Genomic DNA, 21,034 nt, shown 5'->3' with positions numbered 1-21,034 from the left:
GGATGTGGATTACATACTGTATATATAGTAGGCTTAAAATACGGGAGAAGGAAGAAGGCTTGTCAAAACAAAGGTAGACTGAGAAGTCTCTCAGCTTTTTAAAATGATCTCAATTCTTGTCAAGATAGATGTTTTTATACTTTAAATTTGTTTATATATATTGAACTTAAATTCCAATTTAAACTTTAGTCATGACTAGTCGTTTCATTTGCAATAAATGCTCTTAGACAATAATACAGGTTATAGATAAAATGGGAGTGTAGGCAGGGTGTCAGCACGAGTGTGTTAAAGGCACACTACGCAACATTTTTCAGTTAATTAATGTGTTCCATAAAGTTTTGGATGATTAAATGAGTCATTTCAGGGGAGGTCGTTGGTTGTGCTTGGAGCGGAGGTTTTTCGGAGAAAAAACTGCCCAGGGAAGAAGGCGGAAAATCAAATTACAAATTGAAATTGTCAAAGGCGGATTGAGCATAAACTGGTATGTGAATGGTTCGGTTGGTAATGGAGTTAGGAGATGAGGAAGATATGGGTTTTGATGGGTGGACGCCAGTGGGGAGAGGAAGAGGGAGAGGACGTGAAAGAAACAAAAAAGACGAAGGAAAGGGAATGAGTGAAAGTCAAGGAAGTAAACGAGAACTGGAAGAAAGTAGCTCAGAGGAAGAAAGGATAGTTAGGAGGAAAGTTGTACGAGAGGAATTTAAAATAATATTAAAACTAAAAAATGAGGAAGGACAAGATAACATTAGCCCCATTGTGGTGTCAAGAGAAATAAAAAAGAAAATTGGGGATGTTGAAATGGTAAAGATGTTGAGAGATGGGAATCTGTTGGTGGTTTGTAAAAACGAAGAACAAAAGAACAAGGCTCTTAACGTGGAGAGTATTTGTAAAAAGAATGTGTTAGAGAAAAGAATCATTGGAGAAAATAAAAAAACTAGAGGAGTGATTTATGGGATCCCTCTAGATGAAGATCTTGATAAAATCAAGAAAAGTGTAGTTGGTGCCAAAGTGAGTAACTTAAAGAGACTGTCAAAAACAATAAACGGGGAAAGAGTAGGGAGTCTGTCAATACTAATGGAATTCGAAGAGAAAGAATTACCACTAAACATCAAAATAGGTTATCTCAGTTTTCAGGTCAGGCCTTATATCCCTCCACCACTTCGTTGCTTTAAATGTCAAAGATATGGTCACATAGCAGCAGTTTGCAAAGGAAAGCAGAGATGTCCAAAATGTGGAGAAGATCACAAATTAGAAGAGTGTAAAGAAGAAGTACAAGAAAAATGTTGTAACTGTGGAGGGAATCATAGAGTTACATTCGGAGGATGTGAAGTCAGGAAGAAAGCAAAAGAAGTCACTCAGATTAAAATGACCAAAAATATAAGCTATGCAGAGGCAGTTAAAAATGTGAAAGAACAGAAAATAAGAGAGGTTGAAAAAACGAGGCAAATTCCACTGCAAAGTGAGATACAGACAGAGGAAAAGATCGTGATACCAGTAGAAAAACTAATATTATTCATGGCATATGTCATCAACTGTACTGACCAAGCCAAGAATAAAACGGAGAAGATTAAAATTATAGTGAGGGGAGCGGAAAAGTTTTTGGGGTTTAAAGAGGGATCATGGGAGAGCATAAACAAAAAATTGGAGGTAGACGGGAAGCCAGGAACGTCTGGTGGAAATAATTCATGTTAATACTACAATGGAATGCAAGAAGTTTGATTGCTAACGGACAGGAACTTAAAGGATATATTGATAGTCTTGAGGAAAAACCAGAAATTATTTGTATTCAAGAAACATGGCTAAAAGAAACGTTGGATTTTGTGATTAACGGATATGGTAGTGTAAGAAGAGATAGGCAGGAGGGAGGAGGAGGTGGATGTGGTATATTTGTAAAAGAAGGGATACAATATCAGGTTTTAGGGAAAGGGAAAGAACTTGAATATATAATAATTGAAATTTGGGAACAAGGTGGTAAAGTTAAAATAATAAATTTTTATAATCCATGTAAATTATTATCAATTGAAATAATGGAGGAATTAACTGAATATTTGGAAGGAAATGTAATTTGGTGTGGGGATTTTAATGCTAATAGTACATTATGGGGTAAATGTAATGATAGAAATGGGAAAATAATAGAAGAATTAATAGAAAGTAAAAATCTTGTATGTATTAATGATGGGAGGGGAACTAGACTTAATATAAGAACAGGGATGGAATCAGCTATTGATTTAACAATAGTCTCAAATGGGTTAGCTAGTAATTGTGAATGGATCATTGATAAAAATACAACAATAGGTAGTGATCATTATCCCATTACAATAAAAGTAGGATTAAATATAAATAATAAAAATAGAAAGGTCAGTAAAAAATGGGATTTTAATAAAGCAGATTGGATTAAATTTAGATTTTTAAGTCAAATAAAATTAGAAAAAGTGGATATGGAAATGAATATAGATGATATAAATTTAAAAATTTGTGAGATAATCTTGGAAGCAGCAGATAAATCTGTGAAGAAAGTAGGCTGTAAAAATTCTAAGAAAATAGTACCATGGTGGACAAATGAATGTAAAGAAGCAATAAAAGCAAGAAACAAAGCATTTAAGGTATTAAGAGGTAACTTAAAGTATGAGAATTTAATTGATTATAAAAGAAAGCAAGCTATGGTAAGGAGAATAATTAAGAATACAAAGAGAGAATACTGGAGAAATTTTTGTAGCACAATAGGGAAGGAAACAAAAATAGAAAAAATTTGGAAAATGATTAGAAGAATGAATGGCATTAAAAGAGAATTCGAATATCCTATATTAAAAGTAGATAATATAAATATAGTTAAAGACGATGATAAAGTAGAAATATTGGCAAGAACATTCAGTAAAATCCACAGTTCTGACAATATTAGTGAGGAGGGTAGAAAAGGAAGAGAAAATACAAAACTCAAATATAAAGATGTGTTGCAGAATGAAGAAGAAGCAAATAATTTGTTAAATGTTGAATTCACAAAAGCTGAATTGAACTCTACATTTACAAAACTTAAAAATACAGCACCAGGGAAAGATAAAATATGGTATAGAATGATAAGTCAGCTCAGTGAAAAATCTAAAGGGATAATATTGGAATTTTATAATAAAATTTGGGAGGAGGGGAAATTACCAATGGAATGGAAAGAATCAATTATAGTACCAATAGCAAAACCAGGGAAAGATAAATCAATACCAGGAAATTATAGACCAATAGCTTTAACATCAAATTTGTGTAAAATAATGGAAAAAATGATTAACAATAGACTAATATTTTATTTAAATAGCAAGGGGTATATAGTAAATTATCAAAGTGGATTTCGAAAAGGGCGGAGTACTAATGATCCAACATTATGTCTAGAGCATGAAATTAGAAAGGCACAAGTTAATAAAGAAAATGTGGTGGCAGTATTTTTTGATATAGAAAAAGCGTATGATATGATGTGGGTAGAGGGATTATTAATTAAACTATATAGGTTGGGCATTAAAGGAAAGATATATCAATGGATTAAAGACTTTTTACTAAATAGGAAAATTCAAGTTAGAATCGGTGAAGTAACATCAGGAGTATATAGAGTAGAGAACGGTACACCACAGGGGAGTATAATAAGTCCGTTATTGTTCTCTATTATGATAAATGATATTTTTAAAGGTATTGATAAAGAAATGGGATGTTCACTCTTTGCGGATGATGGAGCGGTTTGGAAAAGAGGGAAGAATTTAGATTTCATTGTTAAAAAATTACAAGATGTTACTAATGAGCTAGAGAGATGGGCATGGCAATGGGGATTTAAGTTTTCAGTCGAAAAAACAAAAGTAATGGTATTTACTAGGAAAAAAATAAACAGGGAAGTAAAATTAAAATTATATAGTCAAGAGTTAGAGCAAGTAAAATGTATTAAATTTCTAGGATTATGGTTTGATGATAAACTAAAATGGAATGTACATATCCAGAAAGTTGTTGATAAAAGTAAGAAAATCTTAAATATTTTGAGATGTTTGGCTGGAAATGATTGGGGAGCAGATAGGCAATCTTTGAAACAGGTTTATACAGGTATGATAAGAGCTAACATAGATTTTGGTTGTATTGTTTACGGTTCAGCAGCAAAAGCACATTTGGTTAAACTAGAGGTAATACAACATCAAGCATTAAGATTGTGTTCTGGAGCGTTTAAAACCACACCAAGAGCAGCAATGGAAGTAGAGATGGGAGAAATGCCATTAGAATTAAGAAGATTAAGGTTGGAATTAAATTATTGGTTAAATTTGCAGAGCAATAATTCAGATCATCCAGCTATGGAAATTTTAAAACCATGTTGGGAAAAAGAAACAAAAGATATGGGGAGTCTTGGATGGACAATTGAAAATAAAATAAAAGAATTTAACATGAATAATCTGGAAATTAGTCATACAACACCAACATCAGTAATACCGCCATGGATTTTACCAGAAGCAACAGTAGATATGACAATCATGGAAAAGAAGCAGGATAAATCTTTCATCATTGATAGTAGTTCAGTACAGGTACATTTAAACAATTACTATCAGTATATTCAAATCTATACAGATGCATCAAAGATAACTGGAAAAGTAGGAATAGCGTTTGTTGTACCAGAATTCAATATAAGAATAGGAAAACGAATTACAGACGATTTATCAGTATACACAGGAGAAATGATGGCAATTTTATTGTCCTTACAATGGGTAGAAGAGATAAAACCATTAAAAACAATAATCTGTTCAGATTCAAGTTCTGCATTATTAAGTATTAAAAACAAGCAATCGGATAGTAGAATGGACATATTATTAGAAATTTTTCACACATTATATAGAATTAAAAATATGGGTGTGATAGTTATTTTTGTATGGGTTCCAGCGCATATTGGAATAGAAGGAAATGAGAGAGCAGATAAAATAGCAAAAGGGGCAATTCAAAAACCAATTAGCATTAAAGTTAAAACAAGTAAAGCTGAAGGAAAGAGTATGGTTAAGGAAAAACTGATGGAAAAGTGGCAGAAAAGGTGGGATGAAGAAATAACAGGAAGATGGTTTTATAAAATTCAGAAGAAGGTTAAAGAAAGAAGAAAGGGAAAAAGAAATAGAAAAGAGGAAAGAGTGATAACCAGGATAAGATTTGGGCATACTGGACTTAACTACTCACTTTTTAAAATTCAAAAACATGCAACTGGTAAATGTGAATATTGTGGAGAATGGGAAACAGTAGAACATGTTATTCTAGAATGTGATAAATATGATAGAGAGAGAAGATGTATGATAAAAGAGTTTGAAAGTATTAAGGTAAAATTTATGTTAATAGATATTTTGAGGGAAAGTTTGGAGAGCAAACATATACAAATAGTTATTAGATTCTTAAAGAAAACTAAGATATTCAGTAGAATTTGATAGAGTAGACATAAGAGTGAATGTGTGGATGATAGTGATGAGTAGAATATAAATATGGATGTAAGTTTGTTTGTGTGGGTTGGTAGGTGTATGTATGAGTATATATAGATATATATATACAAAAAGAGCGTTAGACCAACGAGAGCCACACTCCATACCAGTAAGTGGCGGTAATGCTACTATTAAGTTTGTTGCCAACCGCCAATAAACACAACAAGAAGAAGAAGAAGAAGAAGAGTCATTTCAGGTTGAACAAAGGTATTCTCGGCCGCCCTGGTGGTCTGTGGGGGAAATACTGCACTTGCAATTGCAGGAGCACCGACCCGCACCCACAGGCTCAGAAGTCTCGTGAGAGTCAGTCTTGCTTTACGGCCGAGAACTGCTACACCCCCCAGTTAAAAGCATTCTCGTTGCTAGCACAGTGGCGATCTTTGTGCAGTTATGCTACGTTCACGCAGCAAAAGCAGCAAAATCGTGTCTGCTGCTTCATTTTTGCTGCTTGTACCAGTTAGTTCTGACGCTCTGGCTGTGCGGTGCAAAAGTGTGTCTGACGCGCGTTGGGCGGAGCTTCACTATCCTTTCTCTGCCTTGCAGCTATATTGACTGTGATCATTTGGAATAAAGTAGTTTTAATATGTGTTTAAATGAGAAAATACACCTGAAAACGTAATCAGTGCCGTCAGTTCATTCAGATTATTATCCTGCCTTCAATATTTTTTCTGTCGGAGCCGCTCAGACCCCCACATACCAGCGGTGCGCCGACAGAAGGAATCCCAGAGGCGTGTCACGTCCTCGCGGTTCACCGCGGCAGCTGGTAGGTGTTTTTCATCTAAATAATCCAAACTGCATATTCTGCCGGCAGATTTCTGCATTTTAAGTTAATTTAGGCGTCAATAAACTGTTTAAGAGGAGAGATCATAGCCTCTGATCATCAGCGCTGTGTCTCTCTCCCTGCTTCAGCTGCTCAGACGCGCTGGGCCTGCTGCTCCTTTGCTGCGCCTTGACGTGCGTCAACCATTGAATTTGGATGTAAACTCGCTGCTTCTGTCGCGCCAGCTGCGGTGTGAACGCAGCATTAGTCATTCGTTGCGTTCGCCTGTCTGCTAAGCTCAAAACAACCGCGCCTGGCTTGACGGAGAAACCAGGAGAACAGCTGTGCATATTTACGACAGTGCACTTTTACTTTCGCCCTCTGGGGGGAGTCTCGCTGGAAAATCAACACCGGCATAGTGTACCTTTAACTCCCATTTCATAAATTTTGAGTATATAACGTGTATACCTGAACAGGAAGATAGGGAATTATACTTTAATTCCATTTCCTTCTCATCACTTAATGAAAAGGTTTAAGATGAATAGGGACAAAATTATAACCAATCATAAATAGACACAACATTTCTTAAGAAAATCATTGATATTTTGAAAGTATATTGCAGCTCGAAAAAATCTTACTTTTTAATTTAATTTCCAGACTTAGTGAAACACATGGTTAGGCAATGTTTTTTATGAGGTCAAATGATCTAGTCATTAAGGTGTTTTTTATTGCCGATATCCATGTGGAAAAGTAGTCAGCCACCTTTCAGACCCAATAACCTGTGCAACATTTGGCTGCAACAGCTTTTGAGCATTTATAAAAACTGGCAATCCTTCCTTTAAAACACAGAGGAAGAATTTTAACCCACTACTCTTAGTGTAACTGTGATAATAAGCCACATTAGACTAAGCATCAATAGTCCATTTAAAACTATGCCACTTACGTTCAACAAATTAAGATCCGGACTTTGTGGAGAATTAAGGGGTAAAGCAATTTGTTGAGGCCTTTAAGCGGCAAATCAGTTCTTGGACATCCCACTACTTACACAATGTTTCAATGTACGAATGATGGTTTTTCTGTAACACATTTTCTAAATTGGAATAGCATTTCCCCTTCATAGATGACATCATCATTATAAAACAGCTGTTCGCGTTTACTCAGGTTACGTTTGGCTGATATTTGAATTTACTTTAATATGAACAATTTATAATCAGTTACGATGGGACATGGAAAAAAAACACATGAGGGTAAAAAAAAGCATAAAAGGAAACAAGCTTTTGGAGGAGTAGTTTTACTAAATTACAAGTAAAACAGATGATAGATAGATAGATAGATAGATAGATAGATAGATAGATAGATAGATAGATAGATAGATAGATAGATAGATAGTAAATTAGAGTTGACCAATCTCTTTGTTTCAAAAGGTCCCTTTTCACATATATCCTGTTTTTACTTAAAATTAAAGATAAAAACAATGTGTCACCCACCTGTTTGTCCAAGACGATGCTCACTCCATCACGTGAATCTCTCTATCTTCTCTACTACACTGTTTGCTGCTGCTAATGAAGCACTGATGCCCACTCACAGGCTCTCCCCTCATCATCCTCACTGTAAACTCTGGCTTTACGAGGCGATGCCGCTGCTTGTGCTTTGCAAGGATGCATCTAGGATGTATGCGTGGGTGGAGAGGATGTTGAGGATTCTTAAGGTTTAAAAATTATAATTTATGGGAACAGATCCTTGAGTTTCTTTAAGTTTGATTAAATGATTGTATAAGAGCACATGGAATGTAAATGAAATTGTATTTGGGTCCTTATGCTGACAGTACAAATAGTACTTTCTACACAATAGTAATTGCTATGACAACATGAATGTGCTAACTGCTGTACACCAGGGATTCGGTTGTATCTGCTACCCTGCTGGCATCCAGATGCCCAGTTCTCTGCTCGCACACCCACACATCACACTCATGTTCACAACAGCTGCATTAAAATGCATGGATAAAAAGATGATAATCGTACACAGCGTATTATTCTGAAGGGATAACAAAGCTAAGAAACATTTTAAAACACAAGCAAAAAATTTTTTATACAAATTGACAAAAGAATAAATACATTAAAGATTGAAATTCGGAAACTGTTAACTGAGATTTAAATTTTGAGTAACAAATGACAATCGCTTAGCTTTACTAGAGTCTTTTGGTGGCTTCTCCAGAGCTTTGCATTTATATTGTTTTATTCTTGACTGTGGATTCATTTCATTAAACTGTTTTGCACCTCAGTTGTGCAATATTGTACAGATAAGTTATTATTTTCATACTCTGTTTGAAGCAAACTTTTTCATTGATCAAGGAAGTCATGTCCTTTTATCATATTGCAGATACAAAATAACAAATATCTGAAAAATTAAAAACTACAAAATAAGTTATTAGACCTGTACTGTTTGTTTTGGTTGCAAGGAAAAAATTGACAAGATCTACCACTGTTCTGAAAACACATTTGATTTACATGGCTTTTAGAGCTAAGGCTCACAGTGGGTAACCAAATTAAAGAAGGGTGTTCCTTGGTGAATCAACACCAAGTAGACATTATGAAATTCACAGGGGAGAAAGAATGAACCCCCATGACCTGGATGGGGGACATAAAATTCAAACAAGGATACAAAAGATAAAAACAAAGCTTTATAAAAGCTCAATTAAGTATTCATCTGAACATACAGGACTTTAAAACTACCATTACAATCTGTAACAACTAACGCAGCTCACCATAAGTAAAAACCTGGATGTATGAAGATTTTGGAGGGGCTTTGGTAAATCACTATGGGTTGCCTTCAACAAAATTTATTCTGAAAAAACGGCCACCATGTCTGCTGATGAGAAGGAAGTTCAGTTTTATTGTCTTGGTAGAAGTTGATGAGGTAATCAAAGTGCTCAATAAGGACAGGGAACTTGGAGGGGAGATGTACTCCTAAGTAAAAAAATAAAAAAACAAAGAAAGAAAGAGAGAGTGGTTCAGCTGTGCTATCAGCCTCCTTGCAAAGATTAAGCCAAAAATTTTCCGATAAATTGACATGGGTCATTTTTTGTTTTTTACCAGAAGCTTAGGAATTCAAATGTATAGCCAACTTGTTAATGAGTGTTGGTTTGGATGAAAAAGGAGCCTGAATGATGAATTGGATGATTTTCTGCAGTAATGAGGTACATGTACTACTTTGGACTTTGGTGAATAAAGAGCAGATCTGAAAAGCAAAGTTCCTAATTTAGTGTCTATGTACTTTTCAACCTATTATCACAAGATATGAATCAGGACTGAAAAATGTAAAACCTGGACTATATAACCAGATGAAATAAGCTTTCCTAATGTACCTGATTTACTGCCCGAATTCCCCCCTAAATCAAATGTGGGGAAATTCAGTGAAGATTTAAACAGTTTTGACATCCTCTGACCAGATGCAAAAAAAAAAAAAAAAAATATCAAACTTTTCCTGATTGTTGAGAGAACAAAGAAGAACTTCTTGAGGAAGAAGCAGTTGGGGCATGCAGCGTTGCTAATCAACAACTCTGGGAAGGTGAAGTTAATGATAGTGTATAAATAAGGCACCTTAACCCAATCAAAAAGCATGGGGTTGCTGGTAAAGAAGGCTCCACCTACACAGAGTGAGAAGATGGCCAACCGCATCACTGTGTGATTCTCTTTCCAAAGTGCTCTGCTGTATACAACTCAGAGCCAAAGTATTTTATATTGATAACTTTTTTTAATTTTTTTTATTTTAGCATTAAAAACATTTTTATTCCTAGTAAAATGAGTGAAAGTTTTTGCAATTTTTCTTCCCACTTGAAAATGTGATTTAGTCTATACATTTTTTAAGCCTAATTTTGGTTATTTTTAGCAAAAAAAAAAAAAATCTTAATAATTGTGCCAAAAGTCTCATTGAGTTGAAGAAATCCAGCAGTTAGAGTATAATCTGAAGATAAACCCAGCTGAATCTATAACACAGAGGTATTTAAGAAACTAATCCATAATTTAAATAAACAAATTATCTTTTAAATGTGCTGAACCCACTGAATGCTCATTCATTGATTAGCACAGTTTCATTTTATTATTCCTTATGCTGGATATGGGCTTTTCTCCAGTTCCAGTTTGGTGTAGGACCAAAGCGATCGAGGCAGACTGCATTACCATGGAAACGCAATTATCATGCCATAATGTAGGAGGCATGGATCATGTATGAACCACGCTTAGGTATTGTAATTGTTCACCAACCGACAGAAAAATATCTCAGTGTTCTTTATAACTAAATGTCCTTCTGTCCCCATCGGTTCATCAAAACAATCATATTTTTATTGAAGACCACTTTAAAAATGAGTTTTTCTGAATACACAGAAAAGATTAGGATCATCATGTCCTCATCCATATTAAACATGATCATTGCATATAATGTGTGTTGATTAGATTACCTAAAACAGTGTCTGGTAATCAATTTAAATGCTTGTTGCTTCAACCTATAAACTGTCCATTAGTTACCCAGCAACATGTGATATATCAACGTCGCAGCTGTGAAGCAGCGAGTCGGAGCTCTGAGATGTTTGTGCAACCATATTGTCTCTAAAACACTATGAAGGGCAAAGAAGTGGAATGAAGCATGCTTCCCTGTCCCTGAAGCACACAGAGAGAGACTGCTTGCTCATCAATTATTCCTCAAAGGAAGGATTTTAGCTCAGCTTTGCTCTAAGACACACCTCACCCCATGATGGAGCAGGTGTTACAGAAAGGCTATAAACAGATTTAAATAGGATTCTTCCTCCCAGCTCCTCCCTCCTGCAATTTAAATATGATCAGTTCATCAATAAAGCACAACTGTTGCAGAGTAAAACTCAGTAGGAATTCTTTAGACTTTGAATATCCAATGGACTCACTTCATCTTAGATGGTTTCATTTGGTATAGATCTCCGATATTTAGGAGATAAAAGCCCAAAAAGCCCTCTGCACCAGAAAGCACAGTGGAAACATAAAGGTCAGAGAATAGATTTTTTTCCCCCTTTGCTTTGAAATGTCAGCTGATCATGAAAACCTGAGGCTGCAAAAATGCCTGAGAGCTAAAAAAAAAAAAAAAAAAAAATACAAAAAACAATAACATTCAATTTCAGCCTCATCATCTCTTTGCTGGAAAACTCCACATACGTTTTGTGAAGGCAAACAAATCTAATAAAAAAAAGGATAAAACTAAATAAATGTAGAGTTAGTCCTCAAAAAATGTTTTGATTGTTCTATAAAGTACAGAGCATGTTCAATTTAAATTGCTGAATTAGGATATAGAACAAGACAATTTAAAAAGGAAGCCTTATTTTCACATCTTACCTGAACCAGAACATTTAAAATTCATACTTTTAAGAATAAAAACATTAGACAACAAACCTATTGCCTCAAAGTTTTTTTATTATATGAATCAAATGTAATCAGTGGAAAAGATAAAACCGCATTTTAAAGTAATATACCAAAAAAATATAATAGTAAAGTATTGTTAGGCATACATCAGGGGAATATATGCCATATGTCCACTAATACACACTGAATGTTAAACTTTCAGTTTAAAAAGTTTGTTAGCTGTGTGCCACAATAACCAATGCCCAGAATAATGCAATTTAAAATTAATACATATAACTATAATTTGGCTTCTGCTCAGTAATAATTGTAAAAACACCTGTACTAGGCCAATTTTATAAAATATGATTTTTTTAAACTTTTAACCTTGTATCAACCAAAAATATAAAATATTCAAAGTTCAGTTCTTATGAATTTTACTTAGATTTAGATATTCTGTCCTTCTAAGCAGAAACAGAAATTTTACCAAAAGAAAGAGGCGAGTAAATAATTAGAAATCCTGAAAGTTGTCATTCATGCACAGACTATATAAAATAAAATGTACCATTTGTTAGAAGGGAAAAGTAGGAAAAACTCTGCATTAAATACTGAATTCAATGCTTGGTAGTATCTTTGGTATCCACTGTAGTAGAAGTTTGATTCTTTGTTTTAGATGAACAGAAAACTGCTGCCAAACTGAGAAACATGTTTTTTATTAGAGTTGCTGATTCTAAATGCTTAGAAGTTAGTTTGACAAATTTATGAAAATGAAAGTCAATAAGTCATTTTGTTCTACACTCACAACACAGCTTGTAAATCAATGCTGCAGTAGATCAAATATTACATTCTTATGGTGAAACCTGAATGATTCATTTAATCTGCTGTTCAGGTTTGTCAGTTTGTAAATTACACTAAATTACAAACAAACCTTAAAAGAACAGCTAATACATTTCTAGCAGTCATTGATATATTCAAGCCTCAGATAAGTCCCCTAAATGTTTGACTTCTCTCTGTTAGCTTGTTTTGCATTGATGGTGTTTAAAGGCCACAGTGAAACAGCATTTGGGAAATGTTTAGCGCTTATTAAAATGTTCGTTCCTTTGCCGTCCTTGCATTAGCCTCTACAGTTAACACCCTTGGATCACTGTTTGGGATGACATCCCATAGACTGTTTAACGGTTTCTTCTAGGGACTTTCTGGTTATTAATAGCCTCACAACGTCCTCCTTCCTCTTTGTCAGTTTTTTACGAGCTTGGTCGTGAGTCACCATGGTCATATCCCAGCCGTTCACCTGAAAGGAAGAAGGATAGTTTTCAAGATTCCGGGAGAAGCATTAATCGATTTACAGCCAGAACAAACCAAACACACATTCAGCGCTCGGCTCACGATTTAAAGTGGGAAAGAGTGCCATCTTGTGGCTTTAGCATGTAGTAGGAAAATTTTTTACTGCCCACCTGCATGATTTTGTCTCCCATCTTCAACCCTGCAACTTCTGCCGGTCCTCCTGGAGTTATCCTGGTCACATAGATACCCTGAGGAAAAAAAAAAATCACATTATTTTAAGCAGAAAATACATTTATTGCAATTTAGGGCTGAAACAATTAATCGGTTTAATCAATCATTAAAACAAATGTCAACTGCTTTAGTAATCATTAATCGCCAACTGGAGTATAGAGACTCTAAAACAAGACTTCACCTGACAGCACAACCTACTTAGAACAGTAATTAAACCAAAATTGTAATTATATAAACATTTTGCATTTAACATTTAAAATAATTCATCGGTCAATATGCTCCATCTAGGACTCCAAAAGAGGAAAAGTTTGAGTTTTACCAGGTTTAATTTCAATTGTAATTTATTGAAAAATAATCAACACATTAATCGATTTACAAATCGTTAGTTGTAGCCCTAGTCAACTTTAAATGCAATAATAACTGGAGCAGCTCATGTCAGCTCGTTTTTCAGGTCACTGAAGCGGAGAAGCCATTGCTCATCTAAAACCTTTACTTCCTACTTTTTCCCTTCAAAATGAACTGGGTAAAACTACGTTAAAGTAAGATAAAGCTAAGAGCAGGGCCAGATCCCCTACTTTACTGTGGACTTCTGGTGAGCTGGCTGAAAGAATACTTTAATACTTTTCCTTGCAGTTCACAAGAGGGACAAATTCAGTTTTCACATGGCTGAAAAATGTATAACAATATAAGGTCCTGAATATCAATCAATGTTGATAATTATTGATTAGGTCTTTTTGTGGATGTTGATTCATGTATTTGAAAAAAACGACCAGGGGAGAAAAAGCCTGAATTTAAGTTGATATTTATTAGAGATGCACCGATCCAATAGCTAGATCAGATATTGGTGATTTGATATCTGAGATCCAATCCAGCACACTTTACATGGAACTGTTATTTCTTTCTTTTTGGTGCTTATTTATAAATAGTATTTAAATAACATGTCTGATAGATAATGTCTCCCACCCCATGCATGAAGCTGATCTGGAAAGCTCCTTCAGTGACAGACTGCTGTACCCTAAATGCACCAGGGAGCATTATCACAGATCCTTCCTCCCAGCAGCTGTGACACTTTATAACCATCACTGTTCCCAACAACCTCAATAAATTCTTACCATTATGCTGATTTTTGCAGTTTATGTCAGTTATATAACCTGCTGTCATTATTTTGCACACCTCTGGTGTTACTACTATTTTCATATATCCACTACTGTAAAATTCACAGCTGTATATAGATTTTTCTCCAGATGCACAGTATTTATATAGTAAAAACACTATACTGTACACTATTTTAGCTGTTTTTTTTTACTCCGTCACTTATTCGGTTATTCTTATACCCTTTTTAAGGTCAACATTTTTGTGACCATTCTACTATAACCTTTTGCTACTGTGACACTACAATTTCCCCATTGTGGGACTATAAGGGATTTTCTATTCTGTTCTAATAAATAATGTAACTTCTATTTATATCTGTGTTCATTTTTTTTTTTTTTATCTTTTTTTTTAACAATGTTGACCTCATGGCTAAAGCCTCAAATCAAATGGCAAGATATATTGTTAATTCATTCAACAGTTGAATCTGATCGTTATCAGATATCTGCTGATACGCTCTACCCAGGTATCAGTATCGGATTAGATAAAATAAAAAAAACTGGATAGATGAGACTCTAATATTGATCAGATGTCTATCATGATTTTTACTGTTATGTTTTATCGCCCAACCCTAAAATCTCTCAGACCATTCCAGACATCTGGTGGAGCATTTCCACTAAATCTGTTAAACGAGCGCAATTACAACACAGACGGCTTCAAAAGCACAATAGATCTCTTTTAAAAATTGTGAGCACCTTATTAATCTCTTCTCTTTATGTAACAGAAACATAATGCTATCACTATGATTCATGCTACTGGACATGAAGTCGTCCAATCACCACATAAAGTGGCTTCCCAAACACAACTTTACGAACCAGTGAAACAATGTTACTTTTCAGCATTGAATAAAGGCAGATCATGTTTTATATTTGATTTCCTTATGCCTAAGCACCATAAAATAAATATCAATAAACACAGGTAATAAATTTTGAATTTAATTCATCTGTAACAGAATAAGCAGAAGCACACTGTATATTTCCCAAATTTCCCTGCAGCTTTGAAGGATCATGCAATAATCAGATAGTAGATGGCTCTGTGTAAACCTGCAGTATTTCTCTCCATTACTCACATATTTGAATCTGGCATGTTTTCACACGAAGCCATCAATTTTCCTTTCAGGCCTGTTTTCATTTACAGTTCACCATATTATGCCAAGTTAATAATTAAAGATTGTTTATTGCCTTCCCTTTTCTCTGTCACATAAAAGAAAATACATTTTAATCCAACTGAAAGTTGAAGACCAGTAATAGGAAACTGAATGTTTAAATGTTTTTTTTTCTGACCTTATCCGACTTGTCCTCAGAGAACGGGTTCTGCCCGGGGTCTTGGTCAATACCGCCTCCAATGCTGAAGCCTAGGATCAGATTTTCTCCTTGCCGCAGTTTCTGGATCTCAATTCTTTGCTGTTAGGAAAAAAAAAAAAGTGTCCAAAATGATATATAGATTAAAACATTAGTTTAGAGGGAACTAATCCTCGCATATAAAATCTTCCAGAGGGGTCTGTCAATGCTGCCCAGTTGTATCATTGTGTAGTTCAATACTAAAATAACAGCGAAGCCGGTTTCAAGCTAAGTTTAATCCATAAAGATTGAAACGTTAATACGCAAGCCTGTACTTGAACAGCCGCAATCATTTGCAAACAGATGGATGGATGAGTCCGACTCCAGAGCTCCTCAAACACAAAGACAGGCTGTGTGTTCAATGATGAATAACCACCGAGTCTCTAATACAATGAAGTCTACAGATGACTTCATTGGAGATGTCAGTCAGCCAAATGAGTAAAGATTTCCAGCTTGAGAAGTCCTCCTTTTTAAAGCCTTGCAAACAAATAGGGAGTTTAAGTTGATGCAGAATCTAGGATATCTGAACTGGAAATCCAGGACTATCAAATATGATATGACATATATCTTTGTTTCTAACTGCAACACTTCAACAGAATCCTTGATTTGTAATCAAAGGCATTGCTGTGGGACTTTAAAAGCTTGATAAGTTGTCAAGAAAACAGCTACTCCACAAAACAATTAGCACTGTGACAAACAATTACCCAAGTTTATCTGCCAAACCTGCACAATGATCAGGATGGTACGGAAGAGGATTTGGGACACTGAAATAAAAAAAAAAAAGTTGACTGATTTTTAAACTATTTTTCAGTTTAATATGGAAAAAAAGAATTGTTTAATGTAGATGGACACCATGAAGGAAGAGGTGTCCCCGGTGATGCTACCTTATTAATGGAAGAGCAGAAGGTGATTAAAAAAAGAGAGCTAAGACATGGCTACAGCTTGATGCTAACATGTTTGTTAGCTTTCAGAAAACAGTCAGAATTCTGAGAAAAAAAAGTCAGAATTCTGAGGGGGAAAAAAGTCAGAATTCTAAGATCACAGAATGCTGAGATTAAAGAATTCTGAGATTAAAGAATTCTGAGATTACAGAATTCTGAGAAAAAAGGTGTCAGAATTCTGAGAAAAAAGGTGTCAGAATTCTGAACTTTGTCATATTATTAGGGGTGTGCAAAATAATCGTCATGATGATGCATCATGATTCTAATTTTCGTGATCTACTGCATCGATTCTTGACACCAAGTATCGATTATTAATTTAAAAAAATTAATAAATAAAATTGCATGAATGGTTGGCGAACATCAGCCAAAAACAAGTGTAATACAACTTCCAGTCCAGTAGATGTCGCTGCGGATGTGTTGATGCACGCTGCCTTGTGTCACAAGCATTTCCGGCCACGGGATACTACGCAGAGTCATTCAAAAACAAAACATGGAGGAGAAAATATTGCAATGCATCGCAATAATTCAAGTATCGTGATGCATCGTGATAGAATCGCATCATGGCATATGAATCGTGATTCAAATCGAATCGTGACGTCTTTAGCAATACCCACCCCTACATATTATACTGTATTAAAATTTAAGAATCAGTTAACTTTTTTATTTTTAGTGGCCCTTATCCTCTTCTGTATGATGGTCATCTTTTTAAAAAAAATATATAAAACTACAGCAGTACGTAGCGTAGTTGAGTTAAAAAGTCTTCATACCGATCATAAAAAGCCTACTTGGATCTGGCTGCTAGGAAGATATGCCAGGGTTTTTCTGTTCAGGCACCATAAAAGTAAACATATCAAGTTTTCATAAACTCTGCAGAAGATTCAACTGAACCTGCACAAATGAATCTAAGGTTGAGCGTTTTAGAAAATGAAAATAGATTAATATACTATTGTTAAGCAGCAAAAATTAACACAGAAAAGATCTCAGACTGAAAGGCCTACAGAAAAACACTGAGATGAATTCAGAAAAGAACAGACAGTATACAGGAGAATAAAGATAACAGACTAAAAGCCTTTAATAGATTTCAGTGAAAAACAACTTGTCTTTAACCAAAATTATAATCTTGAATAAAACAAAAAGACACTCTTGTAGCTCCATCCTCATAATATGAATAGAGGATAGTTTAGAATAATCCTGTAAAGCACGTGCAATCTTGAAAATGAAAACATAATTAAAAATTAGGATATAAAAGGCAGTAATGGTGTCTCTCTTTCTTCACATGATTTCGATCAACGGTAGGTAGACAAGCAACATCTTCTCTAGAGATGAAAATAAAAGTCCTAACTACCATAGCTAACCACTGTTTGTGCTGAACTATTGCAAATTAGAGCCATGATAAGAAAGAAAAAAGAAAACGGTAGTTAGAACTTTGGTGTTGCGTTCACGGACTAAGAAGAAATCACACACCTAGGGGGTGACGCCCCTGATAAGCAATGTCCATGGTATCCAAAAGTACAAATCAAGTAAAATCGTTTTTAAAAATACTAACTTCAGAGTATTTATTAATAATAGTTATATGGCTAAAGCTGGATTTTCAACCAGACATGAATGCACTGAGCATAGAATGCACTGAAACAAATGTTCTCACTATCGCTAAACAAAGAAAATCTTGCTAGTAAATACAAGTATTTGACGTTAGTTAAAGTAATTTTAGTTAAACATATTTAGCTAGTAACCCTACCGGGAATGTTAGTCAAAGGATGAACAATAGAGTCTAGTTCATTGAAAAAAACGGCATATCTCTCAATCTTACCACAATAGCAGTCACTGGTTGACCTGGAACAAACGACATCGTTTAGCGTGTGTTAAAACAACACAGGGTAAAGAGGTTTAAACTAAATGTTTCCAAAAAGTTTTACAAAAAAAAGCGTTTTCAACGGAGACTCAACTTCCGTGAGTTAACCGCAGGCTGATCCCGAATCCAAAAATCAACGTCTTCCCAGGTGACGTAATGTTGTCCTTGGAGCGAAGCGCATGATTGTTTCATTCACCAAGACAACTAGGGGTGGCGGTGCTAAATAGCTAGGTCTAGCCCATTGGACTCTGCGTCAGAGGAGTGATGACTGACCTTAAACGCAACTGGTCTACACACACCTTCTTAATGGCTAAATTCGTCTGAAATAGTGCAATTTATTACAGTTTGAAGGAATAATAGCAGATTTAATTACGTATCAGAGTCGCCAATCCCAGATTAAGATTAGTTCATTAGATCAGTCATTTTTCTTCTTTTTTTAAATGAAAACTTTATTAATGACTTTGGAAATTAGGTCCATAGAGAGAATTAGTAAATACTACTACTACTACTACTACTACTACTACTACTACTACTACTACTACTACTAATAATAATAATAATAATAATAATAATAATAATAATAATAAATATATTTAAAAATAGAGCAGAATATAAAAGCAGAATGGCGTCACATTTAAGAGGTAAATCTAACAGAGCTTTAATGGGCTTGTATGATTGAGTTAGGACTGCTCACAGCCCTGCACATAAATGTATAAATAAAAGTCCATATGACTGCAGGGCAGTAGTGTTCACCACAGTTCACAAACATTTCCCTTACACTACTGTGCCCTGGGACCTTCAGTAGTATTCTGATAAAATTATTGTAGGCAGGCAGTTTCTGCAGGCTACTCTTTTTGTACTTGTTCCACAAGTGGGCAGTATGCTCTGCAGGGGAAAGCAAAAACAGCATGGTATTAACATTTACTGAGCACATGTTAATCTTACAGGCCAGCACATTAGCCTGTCCGTATAATTAACAGCACAGCCTCTGCATATCTCCATCATCTGAGAAATCACTTGCAACAAAATGTCCAGGATACTTAAATACTCATCAGTATCTGGAAGAGCCTGTCCACATAAATGGAAATCAGGAAATACATTTTTTTGTTTTTGTTTTTTTTATCATTGTTATTTTTCACAATCATGATTTTACTTTTGGTATTATTGAACCTAATGTCAAATTCAAGACCATACTTGGAACAGGTATTGAGAGGCTGCTAAAGGCCTGCACTGTATGGACAGAGGAGGATCATGTCATCTGCATGCATCAGATGGTTACATAAATAGTCACCAATAATGCATGCAGTTCTACACCTGCTGAGCTGTACAGATAGGCCGTGAGTGTAAACATTACAAAGCAGAGGGGGACCTTGATAAACCCCATTACTGACCCTAATAGAGTCTGAGGCAGAGTCACCCCACCTCACCTGCATGGTCTGACAGGAGTAAAGAGTATAAGTATCCTAACTAAATATCCAGCTACACCTCGCCCTAAAAATTCCTTGAATGACTTACAGTGAAATACATGTAGATCAAAGGCTTTGAATGCATCCAGAAAACACAGAAAAACAGAAGGATTCTGATTGTGATATTTGTCAAGAATTTCCTTTATTCCAAATATACGCGTCAGTGCCATGTTGTTCCTTGAATCCAAACTTATTATATGTAGTGCTAAGATATGGCTTAAGTCGGTCTGAAATGATCATTTCAAGTACCTTGGATAAGGCTATAGGCTGATAGTTATTAATATCCCTGAGTTTACATGCTTTTTCCTTTTATTACATAATCAAATGCAATTATGGGAATTCTGGCTAAATGCTAGGAATCAAAAACCCTGTAAAGAAGATAGCCAGTAGAGCTACAGCCTAGTATAGGTGAATTGTACCTGTTCAGATGCTACTTTGTCTGACCCACAGGACTTACTTTTCTTTAGCTTAGAAACAGCATCCAAGATCCTTTGTGGTGTTACTATCAATCCCGTGTCACTTTTTATGGCCTTAGTAGAACTTACATTGCTTTTGACGCAATTAAACAATTCATCATAACATTTCTGCCGAAGCTGACTTATATTATCAGAGCCACAGCATTGATGGAGCAAAGAAGAAATGTTCAGCAGCTATTTAATCCTTACCTCTTTCCAATCCTGCTAGTTAGCTATTTTGAAACCGAGGGGTCAACCCTTAATATTTTTTTATTCCTCTTTATATATCCAAGAGTATACCTAAATTTTGTATTGACACAGCCCAGGCCTTAAAGCCCTGTCCAGCTTCAGCATGTGCCACTTCTACAAACAAATCCCATCCTGGTTTACCACTATGGTTATTATTATTACATAAAGGCTTACTATACATACGGATTGCATTTAAAATAGAGTCATATAATTTCCACAATTGTATACCATGCTCTGGGTCCGTGCAATTTACATCACAATGCAATATGGCGTTACTAGGAAGCTTTATATCCTTGAGACACTGATCAGTTATTTGGATTTATTTAGGAAAATCTCCCCAGCTTAGTTCAGACCAGTCCAGACTCTCTCCACTTACTAGAGTACTTACTGGTGTCAGTTAGAAATTATTTCCAGATTACAATGAATAAGAATTGGCATATGATCAAATGTTGCCAAATTATATTCAATCAGCATAT

General features: G+C 35.1%; 1 protein-coding gene across 1 annotated transcript; it reads right to left on the bottom strand.

The window, feature by feature from the left end:
- Positions 1-11,648: 11,648 nt before the first annotated feature.
- Positions 11,649-18,535, bottom strand: tax1bp3 (Tax1 (human T-cell leukemia virus type I) binding protein 3). The gene is made up of 4 exons (XM_038281049.1): positions 18,347-18,535; positions 15,539-15,658; positions 13,046-13,123; positions 11,649-12,882 (listed from the first exon to the last, which is right to left on the bottom strand). Exons 1-4 carry the CDS (start codon positions 18,383-18,385, stop codon positions 12,733-12,735), a joined length of 387 nt encoding a protein of 128 aa, XP_038136977.1. The 5' UTR covers positions 18,386-18,535; the 3' UTR covers positions 11,649-12,732.
- Positions 18,536-21,034: the final 2,499 nt, after the last annotated feature.

This window comes from Cyprinodon tularosa, unplaced genomic scaffold (assembly GCF_016077235.1).
Source record: "Cyprinodon tularosa strain WSP-4 unplaced genomic scaffold, ASM1607723v1 ctg167, whole genome shotgun sequence".
NCBI lineage: Eukaryota > Metazoa > Chordata > Actinopteri > Cyprinodontiformes > Cyprinodontidae > Cyprinodon > Cyprinodon tularosa.
The sequence above is the reverse complement of the archived record's forward strand: the minus strand, read 5'-3'. Positions and strand labels throughout refer to the sequence as shown.

Coding starts and splice junctions, on each gene's coding strand:
- tax1bp3 (XM_038281049.1), bottom strand. CDS start 18,385: ATGTCGTTTGTTCCAGGTCAACCAGTGACTGCTATTGTG. Junction 15,659..18,346: donor AACCAGTGACTGCTATTGTG/GTAAGATTGAGA, acceptor TTTTCCTAACAG/CAAAGAATTGAGATCCAGAA. Junction 13,124..15,538: donor CTGAGGACAAGTCGGATAAG/GTCAGAAAAAAA, acceptor TTTTTTCCTCAG/GGTATCTATGTGACCAGGAT.